The 17,578-nt window shown below is 48.6% G+C and overlaps 1 protein-coding gene across 1 annotated transcript; it reads left to right on the top strand.

The window, feature by feature from the left end:
* The first annotated feature begins 215 nt into the window (after window positions 1–215).
* On the top strand, window positions 216–3,379 carry LOC143925554 (E3 ubiquitin/ISG15 ligase TRIM25-like). Its single transcript, XM_077450033.1, has one exon. It carries the CDS (start codon window positions 574–576, stop codon window positions 2,143–2,145), a length of 1,572 nt encoding a protein of 523 aa, XP_077306159.1. The 5' UTR covers window positions 216–573; the 3' UTR covers window positions 2,146–3,379.
* Window positions 3,380–17,578: the final 14,199 nt, after the last annotated feature.

Below are 17,578 nucleotides of genomic sequence, written 5' to 3'. Positions count from 1 at the left end.
ATCCAAATAATTAGATATCAAAATAAATAAATAGTGTTGCGCTACCATTTATAGGTGGAATATTGATGGTAGCGCAACACTATTTTGATAAAAAAGTAAAAAATATAGCGTTTTTTTTTTTCAATCGTTGCTTTTTTAAAAATTTTATAGTGCAAAAAATAGAAAAAATGCAGAGGTGATCAAATACAACCAATAGAACGCTCTACTTGTGAGGAAAAAAGGACATCAATTTTGTTTGGGTACAGTGTCGCATGACCGCGCAATTGTCAGTTAAAGCATAGCAGTAAAATCTTCCAGGGCTGAAGTGGTCAATACCTACATTAGCCAGTCAAGGGTACATTTTCTGCAATTGTCTTGTGCTATGTTAGTCATTGATTATCTATCTTCAGCAGAGAAAGGCTTACGGGGGAGGGTCTCACTTCACTAAGAGAGAAGACTTCACTTTACATAACAAAGCATCCAAACTGACTAGTTCATCAATAGAATATAAAACCAAAGCCCCAACTCTTCCATCACCAGTTTAAAAGACCGAAGTCCCAAAGCTGCATCACCAGTTATTTGTCCTTCTTCCAAATGGCATCTGCTGACCTAAGAGATGAGCTGAAGTGCTCCATCTGCCTGAACCTGTATAAGGAGCCCATATCGCTGAAGTGTGCACACAGCTTCTGCTGGGACTGTATTGTGACTGCTCTGGATACACAGGAGGAGTCTGGAGTTTATTCCTGTCCGGAGTGCAGAGTGCGGTATACAGCGTATCCTGCACTGGAGAAGAACAGGAAACTGTGCAACATCGTGGAGTGCTTCAAATCCGCTCACCAGGAGGAAAGAGAGGTCTTGTGTACGTACTGCGATTTTCCTACACCGGCTTTAAAAACATGTCTGTTATGCGAGGCCTCATTTTGTGAAAAGCACCTAAGCAACCACAGCAAGTCACCGGATCATATTTTAACCAAACCCACCACATCATTTGGAGAGAGAAAATGCTCCGTACATCAAGAGGTACTAAAATACTACTGCACAGAGGACGGTGCCTGTATATGTATGTCCTGCTGGGTGGCTGGAGACCACAGAGGACACCAGGTGGACCTTCTGAATGTGGCATCTGAGAAAAAGAAAGTGAATCTGAGAGAATCTACAATTATATTGGACTTTGAGAGACAGGAGATCCCAATGAGGATCCGGAATCTGGAAAGTCACGGGATGCAAGAAGAGAGAAAACAAATTGCTGTTGCCGGCAGAGTCGCTGAGCTGTTTAGAGACATCAGGAAAGAGCTGGATGATGTAGAGGAGAGAGTCCTGAGTGAGATCTCCAGACAGAAGGAGCAGATCTCCCAGGCCGTCTCTGATCTGATCCAGCAGTTGGAGAACCAGCAAAGCAAGCTGTCCAGGAAAATTAATCAAATGAAAGAACTTTGTAAGCTTCCAGATCCATTGACTGTTTTGAAAATGCCACCTAACGGAGATGATATTAGTTCTGGGATAGAAGATTCAACCAAAGATACAAAACACGCTCCGTGTATAAATGAACAAATGATCTCGAGGATTCTAGACGGAGAGCTTCACAACTTTACTAGCAATTTGAAGGATCTGATGAAAAAGAGTCAATTTTCATTGATGGAAAAATCCAATATTGTATTCGATATTAATACGGCTCATGAGAACATTTTTATATCAAAGAAACACAAGATAGCCACTTATACTGCCATTGAAGAGAGCAGGTCAGATGGACCAAATAGGTTTAAATCCAGCCAAGTGTTAAGTCTCCAAAGCTTTACATCCGGGACACATTACTGGGAGGTGGATGTGAGTGAAGCGGAGGAATGGCTGATCGGGGTGGCCACTGAAACCATAGAGAGGAAGATCGCAGGACGTGAATTTATAATAGGATATAATGACAATTCGTGGGCTCTTAGTCAAATAACGTCAAGGCTTCATGCCAGGCACAGGGACACATCTAAACATATCGATTCCAAATCTCTGCTAAAGACCATTGGGATCTATCTGGATTATGAGGCTGGCTGTCTGTCCTTCTACCAGCTGTGTGACCCCATCAGACATCTCCACACCTTCACCACCACCTTCACCGAACCCCTCTATGCTGCTTTCTACTTGTTTCCAAATACCTCCATCAGAATTATAACTTAAATACTAAAAGGTAAAATGCACAATTCCGTTTTTGTATATATTACTATAAAATGTATTTTTTTTTTTACTATAAAATGTATTTATAGTCCTAACTTTTTTAGTTTTGAGTAGGAAAGGATTAGTACTCCTTAAATCCCATTGCTGTCTGTGTTTTAGCTAGTTAGATTCACCCCCTCTGATGCCCCACACACACGGTCGGACATTCTGACCACAAAATCCGTCAGATTTTTTCACGGATTTTGCCCGAAACACACGGTTGCACAAAGTTCTGAACGAGGTGACGTCAAACACGTACGTCAGGACTATAAAACGGGCCAGTAGCCAATAGCTTTCGTCTCTTAGTTTATTCTGAGCATGCGTGGCACTTTGTCCGTCAGAATTGTCTACACATGATTGGAATTTATGTGATCGGATTTTGTTGTCGGAAAATTTTTGTTCCTGCTCTCAAACTTTGTGCGTCGGAAACTCAGACGGAAAAAGTCAGATGGAGCCCACACGCAGTCAGATTTTCCGACAGGATGATCCGATCGCACATTTACCCCCCGGAAAATGCGACCCATTTTCCACCGGAAAATGCGACCGCGTGTATGGGACATGATTGTCCTTGTTACTGAGACCTAAAGTAGAACTAAAACCAAAACTTTTTTTTTTTCATTTTAGATACAAATTATTTTTGCCATCTGTATCCCACTGCAGGGATTTCAATTTTTGTGAACTTGAAGTGACAAAATCTCTGCAAATTATGGGAATTCCTTGGGAACCTCCAGGTCACCAGAACTAGTGTCCCCATTGGCTGATTTTCCCTCTGTGATTTTTCTGGGGGCAACCCAAAACTTGGGGTTTCTTTTACTTTCACGCTCAAAGCTAATGCTAAACAGGACAATTAGAGAAGGTGAATCCCATTAACAAGTGCACAGGGTGCAATAAAAACTGAACAGACATGCTAGAAAATCCATCTCCATTCTTTCCAAAACGAAAAAAATTATGTTTTGCCTTTAGTTATACTTTAAATCCAAAATGTTAAAGTTTTCACCATAAGAAAGTAAATCGCAGGTAAATATCCCAATGGAGGCCCCTGTTCTGGTGACAACTGCATGGAATTCCCATTACTTTAAATAGATCATCGGGTATACACCGATCAGAATTCAGCTGGTTCACCAGGGACTGGTGACTGGTTTTTATCCATGTATGGGCACCCTAGTCCAGTGATGGCGAACCTTGGCACCCCAGATGTTTTGGAACTACACTTCCCGTGATGCTCATGCACTCTGCAGTGTAGTGGAGCATCATGGAAAATGTAGTTCCAAAACATCTGGGATGCCAAGGTTCGCCATCACTGCCCTAGTCTATCGATCGACTTGTGTACAACCAGCCATATTAAGGCTGATACATATGGGCCGAATATTCGCAGGTTCAACAAACCAGTCAACACTCGGTCTGGTGTACAGTAGCCTATCCAACAGCAGCCAGTCTAAGGACCGGCTTTTATCGATGTTATAAAACCAGCATCCAATCAGCGCTTGCAGCCAACGGCAAGGGCAGTCACCCTGTCAGAACACAATAGCCAATAAAAGTGGAGATTGCCGCACTAACATCGCCTAGTTAAGTCGGGCATTGACGATTCAAATCTTGGCCGGTTCAGCAGAAACTGGCCGAGATTTGAACCATGTATGGGCAAGCTTTCAATAATCACATGTGTAATCTGGCAGGCTGGTTGTACTCAAGTTGGTTGATCAACTTGTCTACAATCAGCCTGCCAGATTATACATGCGATTATTGAAAGAAGCTGTTATAGCTGCTAGCAATAATCACTGTGTTCTCCCAGCGGGGATGGCTTCCCCCATTGGGAGAACACAATGGCTTAGCGGGAGGAAGGGAATTGATCAAATTAACTGCATTTGTTTCCTGTAACCAAAGGCTTTTATGGCTGGTCTTAGTATGGTGACCTTTAATTCAGCACACTGGAAAAAAAAACTCCCTTTGCATTTTCCTGAACAATTATGACTGGCAACACTGATCATTGTGTTCTGGCGGCAGGTAAGGCTCCCTGCCGGCAGAACACAATAGCGATACGGGAGGGATTTCCCATTAACACTGACTGTATTGATCGGAGAATCAAGAAATTTGCTTTCCTTCCACCCATAATGCAAGGACAGAAAATTGCATAATCTATGACTTGCCTTAATTTTGCATCTCCAGGAGAGAAAGTGAAGGAAAATCTCCCCAATGGAATTTAGTAGCAAAAATTATAAATTGACAGGTGTTTTACCCTTCTCTATTCAATCAAAAACATCCAAAAAAGCTTTTCTTTATAAATATTAATTTAGCATTAATTTAATTTTATTAATGTTTAACCCTTCTATACTCCATTGAAAATAAAAATAAAATAAAAAAAAGTTTCTTTTATATCATCATAGTTGGCAATACAATTAAGACCGTAGGTTTCCTTTAATTGGTATTTTTTCCTTTAATTGGTATCTTGTTAGTTTTTGTACACTGTTGCTAATGATTATAAATGCTCTTTGTATCAGAACTGTCTACAAATGCTGATCCTTCTGTCAATAAACCTTTCCACTTTTTGAAAGAGGTGCTTGTCTTGTTATCTGTACAATGTTACCATTGTATATTCTCTTATACAACGTAGCAGGCCTCCTACAATCTGAATAAGCGATATTGGAAGTGATATTTAGAGGTGTATCATTGGCTAATATTATCATTTTTTTTCCTTTAAGGAACGGTTAGGACTCTGTCAGGATAATATATTTAATTTTTCTGCTTTACAGAAAGCAGTAAGGCTGGGTTCACATATATCCAATAAGGATGAGCTCCGGCATGTTCACATGCTCCACGTGCAGAGCCCGCCAGGAAGTTTCCTGAGCAGTAGGTGTCCTCACAGGGGCTCCCACCATCATTTGAAGTACAGTAGGTGTCCTCAAAGGGGTTCCCACCATCATTTCAGGTACAGGAGGTGTCCTCACAGGGGCTCCCACCATCATTTGAAGTACAGTAGGTGTCCTCACAGGGGTTCCCACCATCATTTCAAGTACAGTAGGTGTCCTCACAGGGGTTCCCACCATCATTTCAAGTACAGGAGGTGTCCTCACAGGGGTTCCCACCATCATTTCAAGTACAGGAGGTGTCCTCACAGGGGTTCCCACCATCATTTGAAGTACAGGAAGTGTCCTCACAGGGGCTCCCACCATCATTTGAAGTACAGTAGGTGTCCTCAAAGGTGTTCTCACCATCATTTGAAGTACAGGAGGTGTCCTCACAGGGGTTCCCACCATCATTTCAAGTACAGGAGGTGTCCTCACAGGGGTTCCCACCATCATTTCAAGTACAGGAGGTGTCCTCACAGGGGTTCCCACCATCATTTCAAGTACAGGAGGTGTCCTCACAGGGGTTCTCACCATCATTTCAAGTACATGAGGTGTCCTCACAGGGGTTCCCACCATCATTTCAAGTACAGGAGGTGTCCTCACAGGGGTTCCCACCATCATTTCAAGTACAGGAGGTGTCCTCACAGGGGTTCCCACCATCATTTCAAGTACAGGAGGTGTCCTCACGGGGGCTCCCACCATCATTTAAGTACAGGAGGTGTCCTCACGGGGGCTCCCACCATCATTTAAGTACAGGAGGTGTCCTCACAGGGGTTCCCACCATCATTTCAAGTACAGGAGGTGTCCTCACATGGGGCTCCCACCATCATTTCAAGTACAGTAGGTGTCCTCACAGGGGCTCCCACCATCATTTCAGTACAGGAGGTGTCCTCACTAGTGATGGACGAACGTTTCGCCCGGCGGTCGTTTCGCGGCGAATTTCCGACTTTCGCCGTCCGCGGGTTCGAACGCCTTTTTCCGTCGTTCGCCCCGGCGGACTTACGTGTTTAATGTATACAAGAACTTTAACCTTTCGTGACACGTTTATCATGTGTTACAGGACAACCAATTGAGACATGACAGCTCATGGACACTTGGACATTCCCCCTAACCTATAAATACACCCGATCCGGTGGCCATTTTACATTCTTTCTTCTGTCACTGTAGGGAAAGGATCCTGTGTGGAGTAGGGACAGAGAAAACGCTAGCTATTTGGTACACAAAAGTTCTTTTCAGGACTGGTATAGGTGTTAGGTCAGCAGCCTGAGTTTCTTTTGTCAGTTTAGATAAAGGGACAGAGCGCTGTATGCTGCTATTTTAGGGACAGCTCAGCCAGATTAGTCTTTCTTCATCATCATCATCATCATCATCATTAGCTGTTACTATCAGGTCCACAAAAGAGCTATTCCAGCTAATCGTTCCAGCCTACTCTTTTTTGCCAATTTGTATAGGGACAGGCAGGAAGCAGTGTGTCAGGCAGTGAGGATAATTTTAAAGACTTGCTGTTACTATTAGTTCCACAAAGGTTCTTTTCAGGACTGGTATCAGTGGTACGGTAATAGGCTTGTACACGTATAATATTCTTTCTTCCAAATATAGAAAGAATATTATACTTGACTGCTGCCCTTCTGCTGCAGTCTGCTAATCATTCACAACTCACTTGTTCCACAAAGCTCTTTATCAGGACTGGTAACTTGGTCTGTCTAGGGTGCTACGGTACATAGGCTTGGGTGCGGTACAGTCTGCTGTTCTGTAAGGACCGCTATCGGTCCACAATACATAGGGTTGCCGTGCACTACTGCTGACCGCTGCCCTATACTGCAGCAGTCCTTCAGCGGTATAGGGACTGACGCACAGTCTGCTAAACACTAATACACAACCTGCTTGGTCCACAAAAGTTCTTATAAGGACTGGTAACTTGGTATAGGGTGCTACGGTACATAGGCCTGAGTGCGTTACAGTCTGCTGTTCTGTAAGGACCGCTATCGGTCCACAATACATAGGGTTGACGTGCACTACTGCTGACCGCTGCCCTATACTGCAGCAGTCCTTCAGCGGTATAGGGACTGACGCACAGTCTGCTAAACACTAACACACAACCTGCTTGGTCCACAAAAGTTTTTATAAGGACTGGTAACTTGGTATAGGGTGCTACGGTACATAGGCCTGAGTGCAGTACAGTCTGCTGTTCTGTAAGGACTGCTATCGGTCCACAATACATAGGGTTGCCGTGCACTACTGCTGACCGCTGCCCTATACTGCAGCAGTCCTTCAGCGGTATAGGGACTGACGCACAGTCTGCTAAACACTAATACACAACCTGCTTGGTCCACAAAAGTTCTTATAAGGACTGGTAACTTGGTATAGGGTGCTACGGTACATAGGCCTGAGTGCAGTACAGTCTGCTGTTCTGTAAGGACCGCTATCGGTCCACAATACATAGGGTTGCCGTGCACTACTGCTGACCGCTGCCCTATACTGCAGCAGTCCTTCATTGGTATAGGGACTGACGTACAGTCTGCTAATCACTAACACACAACCTGCTTGGTCCACAAAAGTTCTTATAAGGACTGGTAACTTGGCATAGGGTGCTACGGTACATAGGCCTGAGTGCGTTACAGTCTGCTGTTCTGTAAGGACCGCTATCGGTCCACAATACATAGGGTTGCCGTGCACTACTGCTGACCGCTGCCCTATACTGCAGCAGTCCTTCAGCGGTATAGGGACTGACGCACAGTCTGCTAAACACTAACACACAACCTGCTTGGTCCACAAAAGTTTTTATAAGGACTGGTAACTTGGTATAGGGTGCTACGGTACATAGGCCTGAGTGCAGTACAGTCTGCTGTTCTGTAAGGACCGCTATCGGTCCACAATACATAGGGTTGCCGTGCACTACTGCTGACCGCTGCCCTATACTGCAGCAGTCCTTCAGCGGTATAGGGACTGACGCACAGTCTGCTAAACACTAACACACAACCTGCTTGGTCCACAAAAGTTTTTATAAGGACTGGTAACTTGGTATAGGGTGCTACGGTACATAGGCCTGAGTGCAGTACAGTCTGCTGTTCTGTAAGGACCGCTATCGGTCCACAATACATAGGGTTGCCGTGCACTACTGCTGACCGCTGCCCTATACTGCAGCAGTCCTTCATTGGTATAGGGACTGACGTACAGTCTGCTAATCACTAACACACAACCTGCTTGGTCCACAAAAGTTCTTATAAGGACTGGTAACTTGGTATAGGGTGCTACGGTACATAGGCCTGAGTGCGTTACAGTCTGCTGTTCTGTAAGGACCGCTATCGGTCCACAATACATAGGGTTGCCGTGCACTACTGCTGACCGCTGCCCTATACTGCAGCAGTCCTTCAGCGGTATAGGGACTGACGCACAGTCTGCTAAACACTAACACACAACCTGCTTGGTCCACAAAAGTTTTTATAAGGACTGGTAACTTGGTATAGGGTGCTACGGTACATAGGCCTGAGTGCAGTACAGTCTGCTGTTCTGTAAGGACCGCTATCGGTCCACAATACATAGGGTTGACGTGCACTACTGCTGACCGCTGCCCTATACTGCAGCAGTCCTTCAGCGGTATAGGGACTAAGAGTTTTGTCACAGGGTGATTTAAAAAATGACAGGCAGAGGAAGAGGCAGGCCCTTCCGCAGGGGTGGTAGGGGTAGGGCAGGAGCAACAGCCTTGAGCCAAAGTGGGAAGTTGCAGAAGGTGCGTTCAATTACTTTAAAGGACGCACCAGACTTGGTTGAGTGGCTCACTCAGCCTTATTCTTCTGCACCCTCCTCATCCTCTCGATCTGCACCCTCTTCTTCACTCTCTGCTATGTGCACCCCCAAAGACACTACCACCAACAACACCACCACCACCACATACCTTCCGCTTGAGTGCAAATGGGGGCCTTCATGCTCCAGTGTTTTAATAGGGACCCCCGTATAAAAAGCATGAGGGTCAAGGACCAGTACTGGGTGGCAACGTACTTAGATCCCCGGTACAAACACAAAATGGCGGAAATGTTACCGCCGTCGCAGAGGGCTGTCAGAATGCAGCACTTCCAGGCCTTGCTTCGAGAAATGCTGCATTCTGCTTTTGCGTGCGCTGGCAGAGGAGCAATTCCCACTCCCAGAGAAGGATTTGCGGGTACCAATCCAACAGCGCCTGCAAGAAGAGGCCGGTTTGAAGATGTGTTGGTGACTTCGGATATGAGGTCATTCTTTCAGCCGACCCATCGACAGGTGTCATCCGGATCCAGCATCAGGGAACGCCTAGACCGTCAGGTGTCCGACTACATTGGGTTAACGGCCGATGTGGACGCTCTGAGGAGTGATGAACCCCTAGACTACTGGGTGGGCAGGCTTGACCTCTGGCCAGAGCTTGCCCAATTTGCAATCGAACTGTTGGCTTGCCCCTCATCCAGTGTCCTGTCCGAAAGGACGTTCAGCGCAGCAGGGGGGATTGTGACCGATAAGCGTACTCGCCTAGCTCACGACAGTGTTAACTACCTCACATTTCTAAAAATGAATGAGGCATGGATCTCGGAGGAATTCAACACATGTGATCAGTAGACCATGTATATGTCTATAAACAATTTTTGGAATCAAGCACACAGACCTTCTTAATTCATTTGGCTCACTTCCCTGACCCAAAAAAGCACACCGTACTATATGCCCCTACCCTCCTCTTTGAAGAGGTTGAGCGGTGTCATATTTCTACTGGGGCTGCTTATTATGAGGGGTTCCCACCATCCCTGTGCTGTGCTGACTTCCTCCTGGGGGTTCTTATTATGAGGGGCTCCCACCATCCCTGTGCTGTGCTGACTTCCTCCTGGGGGTTCTTATTATGAGGGGATCACACCATCCCTGTGCTGTGCTGACTTCCTCCTGGGGCTGCTTACGGTGCTGCTGTCAGCGCTGTATGTCACGGAGCTGCTGTCAGCGCTGTATGTCACGGAGCTGCTGTCAGCGCTGTATGTCACGGAGCTGCTGTCAGCGCTGTATGTCACGGAGCTGCTGTCAGCGCTGTATGTCACGGAGCTGCTGTCAGCGCTGTATGTCACGGAGCTGCTGTCAGCGCTGTATGTCACGGAGCTGCTGTCAGCGCTGTATGTCACGGTGCTGCTGTCAGCGCTGTATGTCACGGAGCTGCTGTCAGCGCTGTATGTCACGGAGCTGCTGTCAGTGCTGTATGTCACGGAGCTGCTGTCAGCGCTGTATGTCACGGAGCTGCTGTCAGCGCTGTATGTCACGGAGCTGCTGTCAGCGCTGTATGTCACGGTGCTGCTGTCAGCGCTGTATGTCACGGAGCTGCTGTCAGCGCTGTATGTCACGGAGCTGCTGTCAGCGCTGTATGTCACGGAGCTGCTGTCAGCGCTGTATGTCACGGAGCTGCTGTCAGCGCTGTATGTCACGGAGCTGCTGTCAGCGCTGTATGTCACGGTGCTGATGTCAGTGCTCTGTATTACGGTGCTGCTGTCAGTGCTCTGTATCTCCTGCACCCTCTTGTTTGCCTACCCTGGTCCCTGACCTTCCCTCTCCTCCATTGCCTTCATTAGCTCCATAGTCCTGAATTGTCAGAACAATTTCCCAAATAAAAAAAAAATGCTTGTAGTTATCGATCCCAAATTCACCTCATACATGTATTATGCTATTGTCCAGGTGGTGGGACTACGTGCTACCCCCTAATAATTACCCCGTGGCCGCAAATTCGACCTAAAGGTTTGCGAAATTCGCCTCCCATTGAAGTCAATGGAGCCCGCGGCGAACGGTCGTTTTCGCGAACGTTTGTGTCCGTTCGCGTTTCGCGTTCGCGAAACGTCCCGTCGGAAGTTCGTCCATCACTAGTCCTCACAGGGGTTCCCACCATCATTTCAAGTACAGTAGGTGTCCTCACAGGGGTTCCCACCATCATTTGAAGTACAGGAGGTGTCCTCACAGGGGCTCCCACCATCATTTCAAGTACAATAGGTGTCCTCACAGGGGTTCCCACCATCATTTGAAGTACAGGAGGTGTCCTCACAGGGGTTCAGACAACCATCATTTCAAGTACAGGAGGTGTCCTCACAGGGGTTCCCACCATCATTTCAAGTACAGGAGGTGTCCTCACAGGGGTTCCCACCATCATTTTAAGTACAGGAGGTGTCCTCACAGGGGTTCCCACCATCATTTCAAGTACAGTAGGTGTCCTCACAGGGGTTCCCACCATCATTTCAAGTAAAGGAGGTGTCCTCACAGGGGTTCCCACCATCATTTCAAGTACAGGAGGTGTCCTAACAGGGGTTCCCACCATCATTTAAAGTACAGGAGGTGTCCTCACAGGGGTTCCCACCATCATTTGAAGTACAGGAAGTGTCCTCACAGGGGCTCCCACCATCATTTGAAGTACAGTAGGTGTCCTCAAAGGGGTTCCCACCATCATTTCAGGTACGGGAGGTGTCCTCACAGGGGTTCCCACCATCATTTGAAGTACAGGAAGTGTCCTCACAGGGGCTCCCACCATCATTTGAAGTACAGTAGGTGTCCTCAAAGGGGTTCCCACCATCATTTCAGGTACAGGAGGTGTCCTCACAGGGGCTCCCACCATCATTTGAAGTACAGTAGGCGTCCTCACAGGGGTTCCCACCATCATTTCAAGTACAGTAGGTGTCCTCACAGGGGTTCCCACCATCATTTCAAGTACAGGAGGTGTCCTCACAGGGGTTCCCACCATCATTTCAAGCACAGGAGGTGTCCTCACAGGGGTTCCCACCATCATTTCAAGTACAGGAGGTGTCCTCACAGGGGTTCCCACCATCATTTGAAGTACAGGAAGTGTCCTCACAGGGGCTCCCACCATCATTTGAAGTACAGTAGGTGTCCTTAAAGGTGTTCCCACCATCATTTCAAGTACAGGAGGTGTCCTCACAGGGGTTCCCACCATCATTTCAAGTACAGGAGGTGTCCTCACAGGGGTTCCCACCATCATTTCAAGTACAGGAGGTGTCCTCACAGGGGTTCCCACCATCATTTCAAGTACAGGAGGTGTCCTCACAGGGGCTCCCACCATCATTTAAGTACAGGAGGTGTCCTCACGGGGGCTCCCACCATCATTTAAGTACAGGAGGTGTCCTCACAGGGGTTCCCACCATCATTTCAAGTACAGGAGGTGTCCTCACAGGGGCTCCCACCATCATTTCGAATACAGTAGGTGTCCTCACAGGGGCTCCCACCATCATTTCAGTACAGGAGGTGTCCTCACAGGGGTTCCCACCATCATTTCAAGTACAGTAGGTGTCCTCACAGGGGTTCCCACCATCATTTCAAGTACAGGAGGTGTCCTCACAGGGGTTCCCACCATCATTTCAAGTACAGGAGGTGTCCTCGAGGGGTTCCCACCATCATTTCAAGTACAGGAGGTGTCCTCACAGGGGTTCCCACCATCATTTCAAGTACAGGAGGTGTCCTCACAGGGGTTCCCACCATCATTTCAAGTACAGGAGGTGTCCTCACAGGGGTTCCCACCATCATTTCAAGTACAGGAGGTGTCCTCACAGGGGTTCAGACAACCATCATTTCAAGTACAGGAGGTGTCCTCAAAGGGGTTCCCACCATCATTTCAAGTACAGTAGGTGTCCTCACGGGGTTCCCACCATCATTTCAAGTACAGGAGGTGTCCTCACAGGGGTTCCCACCATCATTTCAAGTACAGTAGGTGTCCTCACAGGGGCTCCCACCATCATTTCAAGTACAGTAGGTGTCCTCACAGGGGTTCCCACCATCATTTCAAGTACAGTAGGTGTCCTCACAGGGGCTCCCACCATCATTTCAAGTACAGTAGGTGTCCACAAAGGGGTTTCCACCATCATTTCAAGTACAGGAGGTGTCCTCACAGGGGTTCCCACCATCATTTGAAGTACAGGAGGTGTCCTCACAGGGGCTCCCACCATCATTTAAGTACAGGAGGTGTCCTCACAGGGGCTCCCACCATCATTTAAGTACAGGAGGTGTCCTCACAGGGGTTCCCACCATCATTTGAAGAACAGGAGGTGTCCTCACAGGGGCTCCCACCATCATTTCAAGCACAGGAGGTGTCCTCACAGGGGTTCCCACCATCATTTCAAGTACAGGAGGTGTCCTCACAGGGGTTCCCACCATCATTTGAAGTACAGGAAGTGTCCTCACAGGGGCTCCCACCATCATTTGAAGTACAGTAGGTGTCCTCAAAGGTGTTCCCACCATCATTTCAAGTACAGGAGGTGTCCTCACAGGGGTTCCCACCATCATTTCAAGTACAGGAGGTGTCCTCACAGGGGTTCCCACCATCATTTCAAGTACAGGAGGTGTCCTCACAGGGGTTCCCACCATCATTTCAAGTACAGGAGGTGTCCTCACAGGGGCTCCCACCATCATTTGAAGTACAGTAGGTGTCCTCAAAGGGGTTCCCACCATCATTTCAAGTACAGGAGGTGTCCTCACAGGGGCTCCCACCATCATTTGAAGTACAGGAGGTGTCCTCACAGGGGTTCCCACCATCATTTAAGTACAGGAGGTGTCCTCACAGGGGTTCCCACCATCATTTGAAGTACAGGAAGTGTCCTCACAGGGGCTCACACCATCATTTGAAGTACAGTAGGTGTCCTCAAAGGGGTTCCCACCATCATTTCAAGTACAGGAGGTGTCCTCACAGGGGTTCCCACCATCATTTCAAGTACAGGAGGTGTCCTCACAGGGATTCCCACCATCATTTCAAGTACAGGAGGTGTCCTCACGGGGGCTCCCACCATCATTTAAGTACAGGAGGTGTCCTCACGGGGGCTCCCACCATCATTTAAGTACAGGAGGTGTCCTCATAGGGGTTTCCACCATCATTTCAAGTACAGGAGGTGTCCTCACAGGGGCTCCCACCATCATTTCAAGTACAGTAGGTGTCCTCACAGGGGCTCCCACCATCATTTCAGTACAGGAGGTGTCCTCACAGGGGTTCCCACCATCATTTCAAGTACAGTAGGTGTCCTCACAGGGGTTCCCACCATCATTTCAAGTACAGGAGGTGTCCTCACAGGGGTTCCCACCATCATTTCAAGTACAGGAGGTGTCCTCACAGGGGTTCCCACCATCATTTCAAGTACAGGAGGTGTCCTCACAGGGGTTCCCACCATCATTTCAAGTACAGGAGGTGTCCTCACAGGGGTTCCCACCATCATTTCAAGTACAGGAGGTGTCCTCACAGGGGTTCCCACCATCATTTCAAGTACAGGAGGTGTCCTCACAGGGGTTCAGACAACCATCATTTCAAGTACAGGAGGTGTCCTCAAAGGGGTTCCCACCATCATTTCAAGTACAGTAGGTGTCCTCACAGGGGTTCCCACCATCATTTCAAGTACAGGAGGTGTCCTCACAGGGGTTCCCACCATCATTTCAAGTACAGTAGGTGTCCTCACAGGGGCTCCCACCATCATTTCAAGTACAATAGGTGTCCTCACAGGGGTTCCCACCATCATTTCAAGTACAGTAGGTGTCCTCACAGGGGCTCCCACCATCATTTCAAGTACAGTAGGTGTCCACAAAGGGGTTCCCACCATCATTTCAAGTACAGGAGGTGTCCTCACAGGGGTTCCCGCCATCATTTGAAGTACAGGAGGTGTCCTCACAGGGGCTCCCACCATCATTTAAGTACAGGAGGTGTCCTCACAGGGGCTCCCACCATCATTTAAGTACAGGAGGTGTCCTCACAGGGGTTCCCACCATCATTTGAAGAACAGGAGGTGTCCTCACAGGGGCTCCCACCATCATTTCAAGTACAGGAGGTGTCCTCACAGGGGCTCCCACCATCATTTGAAGTACAGTAGGTGTCCTCACAGGGGTTCCCACCATCATTTCAAGTACAGGAGGTGTCCTCACAGGGGTTCAGACAACCATCATTTCAAGTACAGGAGGTGTCCTCACAGGGGTTCCCAGCATCATTTTAAGTACAGGAGGTGTCCTCACAGGGGTTCCCACCATCATTTGAAGTACAGGAGGTGTCCTCACAGGGGTTCAGACAACCATCATTTCAAGTACAGGAGGTGTCCTCACAGGGGTTCCCACCATCATTTGAAGTACAGGAGGTGTCTTCACAGGGGTTCCCACCATCATTTGAAGTACAGGAGGTGTCCTCGCAGGGGTTCCCACCATCATTTGAAGTACAGGAGGTGTCCTCACGGGGGCTCCCACCATCATTTAGGTACAGGAGGTGTCCTCACGGGGGCTCCCACCATCATTTAAGTACAGGAGGTGTCCTCACGGGGGCTCCCACCATCATTTAGGTACAGGAGGTGTCCTCACGGGGGCTCCCACCATCATTTCAAGTACAGTAGGTGTCCTCACAGGGGTTCCCACCATCATTTCAAGTACAGGAGGTGTCCTCACAGGGGCTCCCACCATCATTTAAGTACAGTAGGTGTCCTCACAGGGGTTCCCACCATCATTTCAAGTACAGGAGGTGTCCTCACAGGGGCTCCCCCCAACATTTCAAGTACAATAGGTGTCCTCACAGGGGTTCCCACCATCATTTCAAGTACAATAGGTGTCCTCACAGGGGTTCCCACCATCATTTCAAGTACAGGAGGTGTCCTCACAGGGGTTCAGACAACCATCATTTCAAGTACAGGAGGTGTCCTCAAAGGGGTTCCCACCATCATTTCAAGTACAGTAGGTGTCCTCACAGGGGTTCCCACCATCATTTAAAGTACAGGAGGTGTCCTCACAGGGGTTCCCACCATCATTTGAAGTACAGGAAGTGTCCTCACAGGGGCTCCCACCATCATTTGAAGTACAGTAGGTGTCCTCAAAGGGGTTCCCACCATCATTTCAAGTACAGGAGGTGTCCTCACAGGGGCTCCCACCATCATTTGAAGTACAGTAGGTGTCCTCACAGGGGTTCCCACCATCATTTCAAGTACAGTAGGTGTCCTCACAGGGGTTCCCACCATCATTTCAAGTACAGGAGGTGTCCTCACCCACCATCATTTCAAGTACAGGAGGTGTCCTCACAGGGGTGTCCACCATCATTTCAAGTACAGGAGGTGTCCTCACAGGGGTTCCCACCATCATTTGAAGTACAGGAAGTGTCCTCACAGGGGCTCCCACCATCATTTGAAGTACAGTAGGTGTCCTCACAGGGGTTCCCACCATCATTTGAAGTACAGGAAGTGTCCTCACAGGGGCTCACACCATCATTTGAAGTACAGTAGGTGTCCTCAAAGGGGTTCCCACCATCATTTCAAGTACAGGAGGTGTCCTCACAGGGGTTCCCACCATCATTTCAAGTACAGGAGGTGTCCTCACAGGGATTCCCACCATCATTTCAAGTACAGGAGGTGTCCTCACGGGGGCTCCCACCATCATTTAAGTACAGGAGGTGTCCTCACGGGGGCTCCCACCATCATTTAAGTACAGGAGGTGTCCTCATAGGGGTTTCCACCATCATTTCAAGTACAGGAGGTGTCCTCACAGGGGCTCCCACCATCATTTCAAGTACAGTAGGTGTCCTCACAGGGGCTCCCACCATCATTTCAGTACAGGAGGTGTCCTCACAGGGGTTCCCACCATGGGCGTCCGCAGAACTTTTTTCAGGGGGGGGCATAATTTTAGGGTCACACATGCGCCGCCCCTTTTCGACAATGTCATTATCACATTATCATGGTCAGAGACTGCAGACATAGTACAATCCCTAGGATAAGTAATGGATAATGGCCAACAGGCCCTCTTAACAGACCCAGCGAAACTACAGCAGTGATCCCTCTGGCTGGACGACCGCTCACTCTGGGTTCCCCCGTGGGTGACTCTGGTCAGTAGTGTAGTATGTCTGTACCCTGGCAGTGGCTCAGTGTTTCTCTCTCTGGCGGTGCTGGGCAGCGTGGCTCTCTCTGGTGGCGCTGGACAGCATGACTTTCTCTGGTGGCACGGCGCAGTGTAGCTCTCTCTCTGGTGGTGCTGGGCAGCATGGCTCTCTCTCTTGCTTCCGCCCAGCACACTCCTCGTTCTTTTTCCTGTCGCACTCTCTCCCTCAGCTTTTTTCCAGGCTGCAGTCTCTCAATCTTTCTCGATTGAACTGTAGCCTCCTCCCTGTGGAAAATGGGGCCACCAAACTTTGGGACTACATGTCCCATGATGCTCTCCTCTCCTAGTCTCCTTTGATTGGCCCTCAGTTATGAAAAATAGGGAAGGAACGGAGCGGGCAGAAAGCTGGGCGAGGAACCTGGTGAGAGCCGTCATCTCTTCTTCCTGACAGGAGAAAGGGGGGGATGACCGGGAGAAACCTGATAGCCCGCAGCTTGCCATTCTCTTGTCACAGCGCCGCCGAGTTTTCTGCTGGACTGAGCAGGGAAAAGAGCCCGCAGTCACACTACACTGATAGGGGGGCTTGACAGCACCTTGATGGCGTCACCCCACTGGCGGGTTGCACAGGGGTGTGTACTGCCCACAACCCGATACCGATGGAACTGTGTTGAATTTAAGATCTGATCCCTGATTCGAGGGGGGGGCACTTGACCCCCCTTGCCCCTACCTGTGGACGCCCA

This window comes from Lithobates pipiens, unplaced genomic scaffold, assembly GCF_037356315.1.
Source record: "Lithobates pipiens isolate NorthernLeopardFrog02 unplaced genomic scaffold, aLitPip1_a1.2 Scaffold_22, whole genome shotgun sequence".
NCBI lineage: Eukaryota > Metazoa > Chordata > Amphibia > Anura > Ranidae > Lithobates > Lithobates pipiens.
Note: the sequence above shows the minus strand (reverse complement) of the source record. Positions and strands in the feature narration are given on the sequence as shown.

Coding starts and splice junctions, on each gene's coding strand:
- LOC143925554 (XM_077450033.1), top strand. CDS start 574: ATGGCATCTGCTGACCTAAGAGATGAGCTGAAGTGCTCCATCTGCCTG.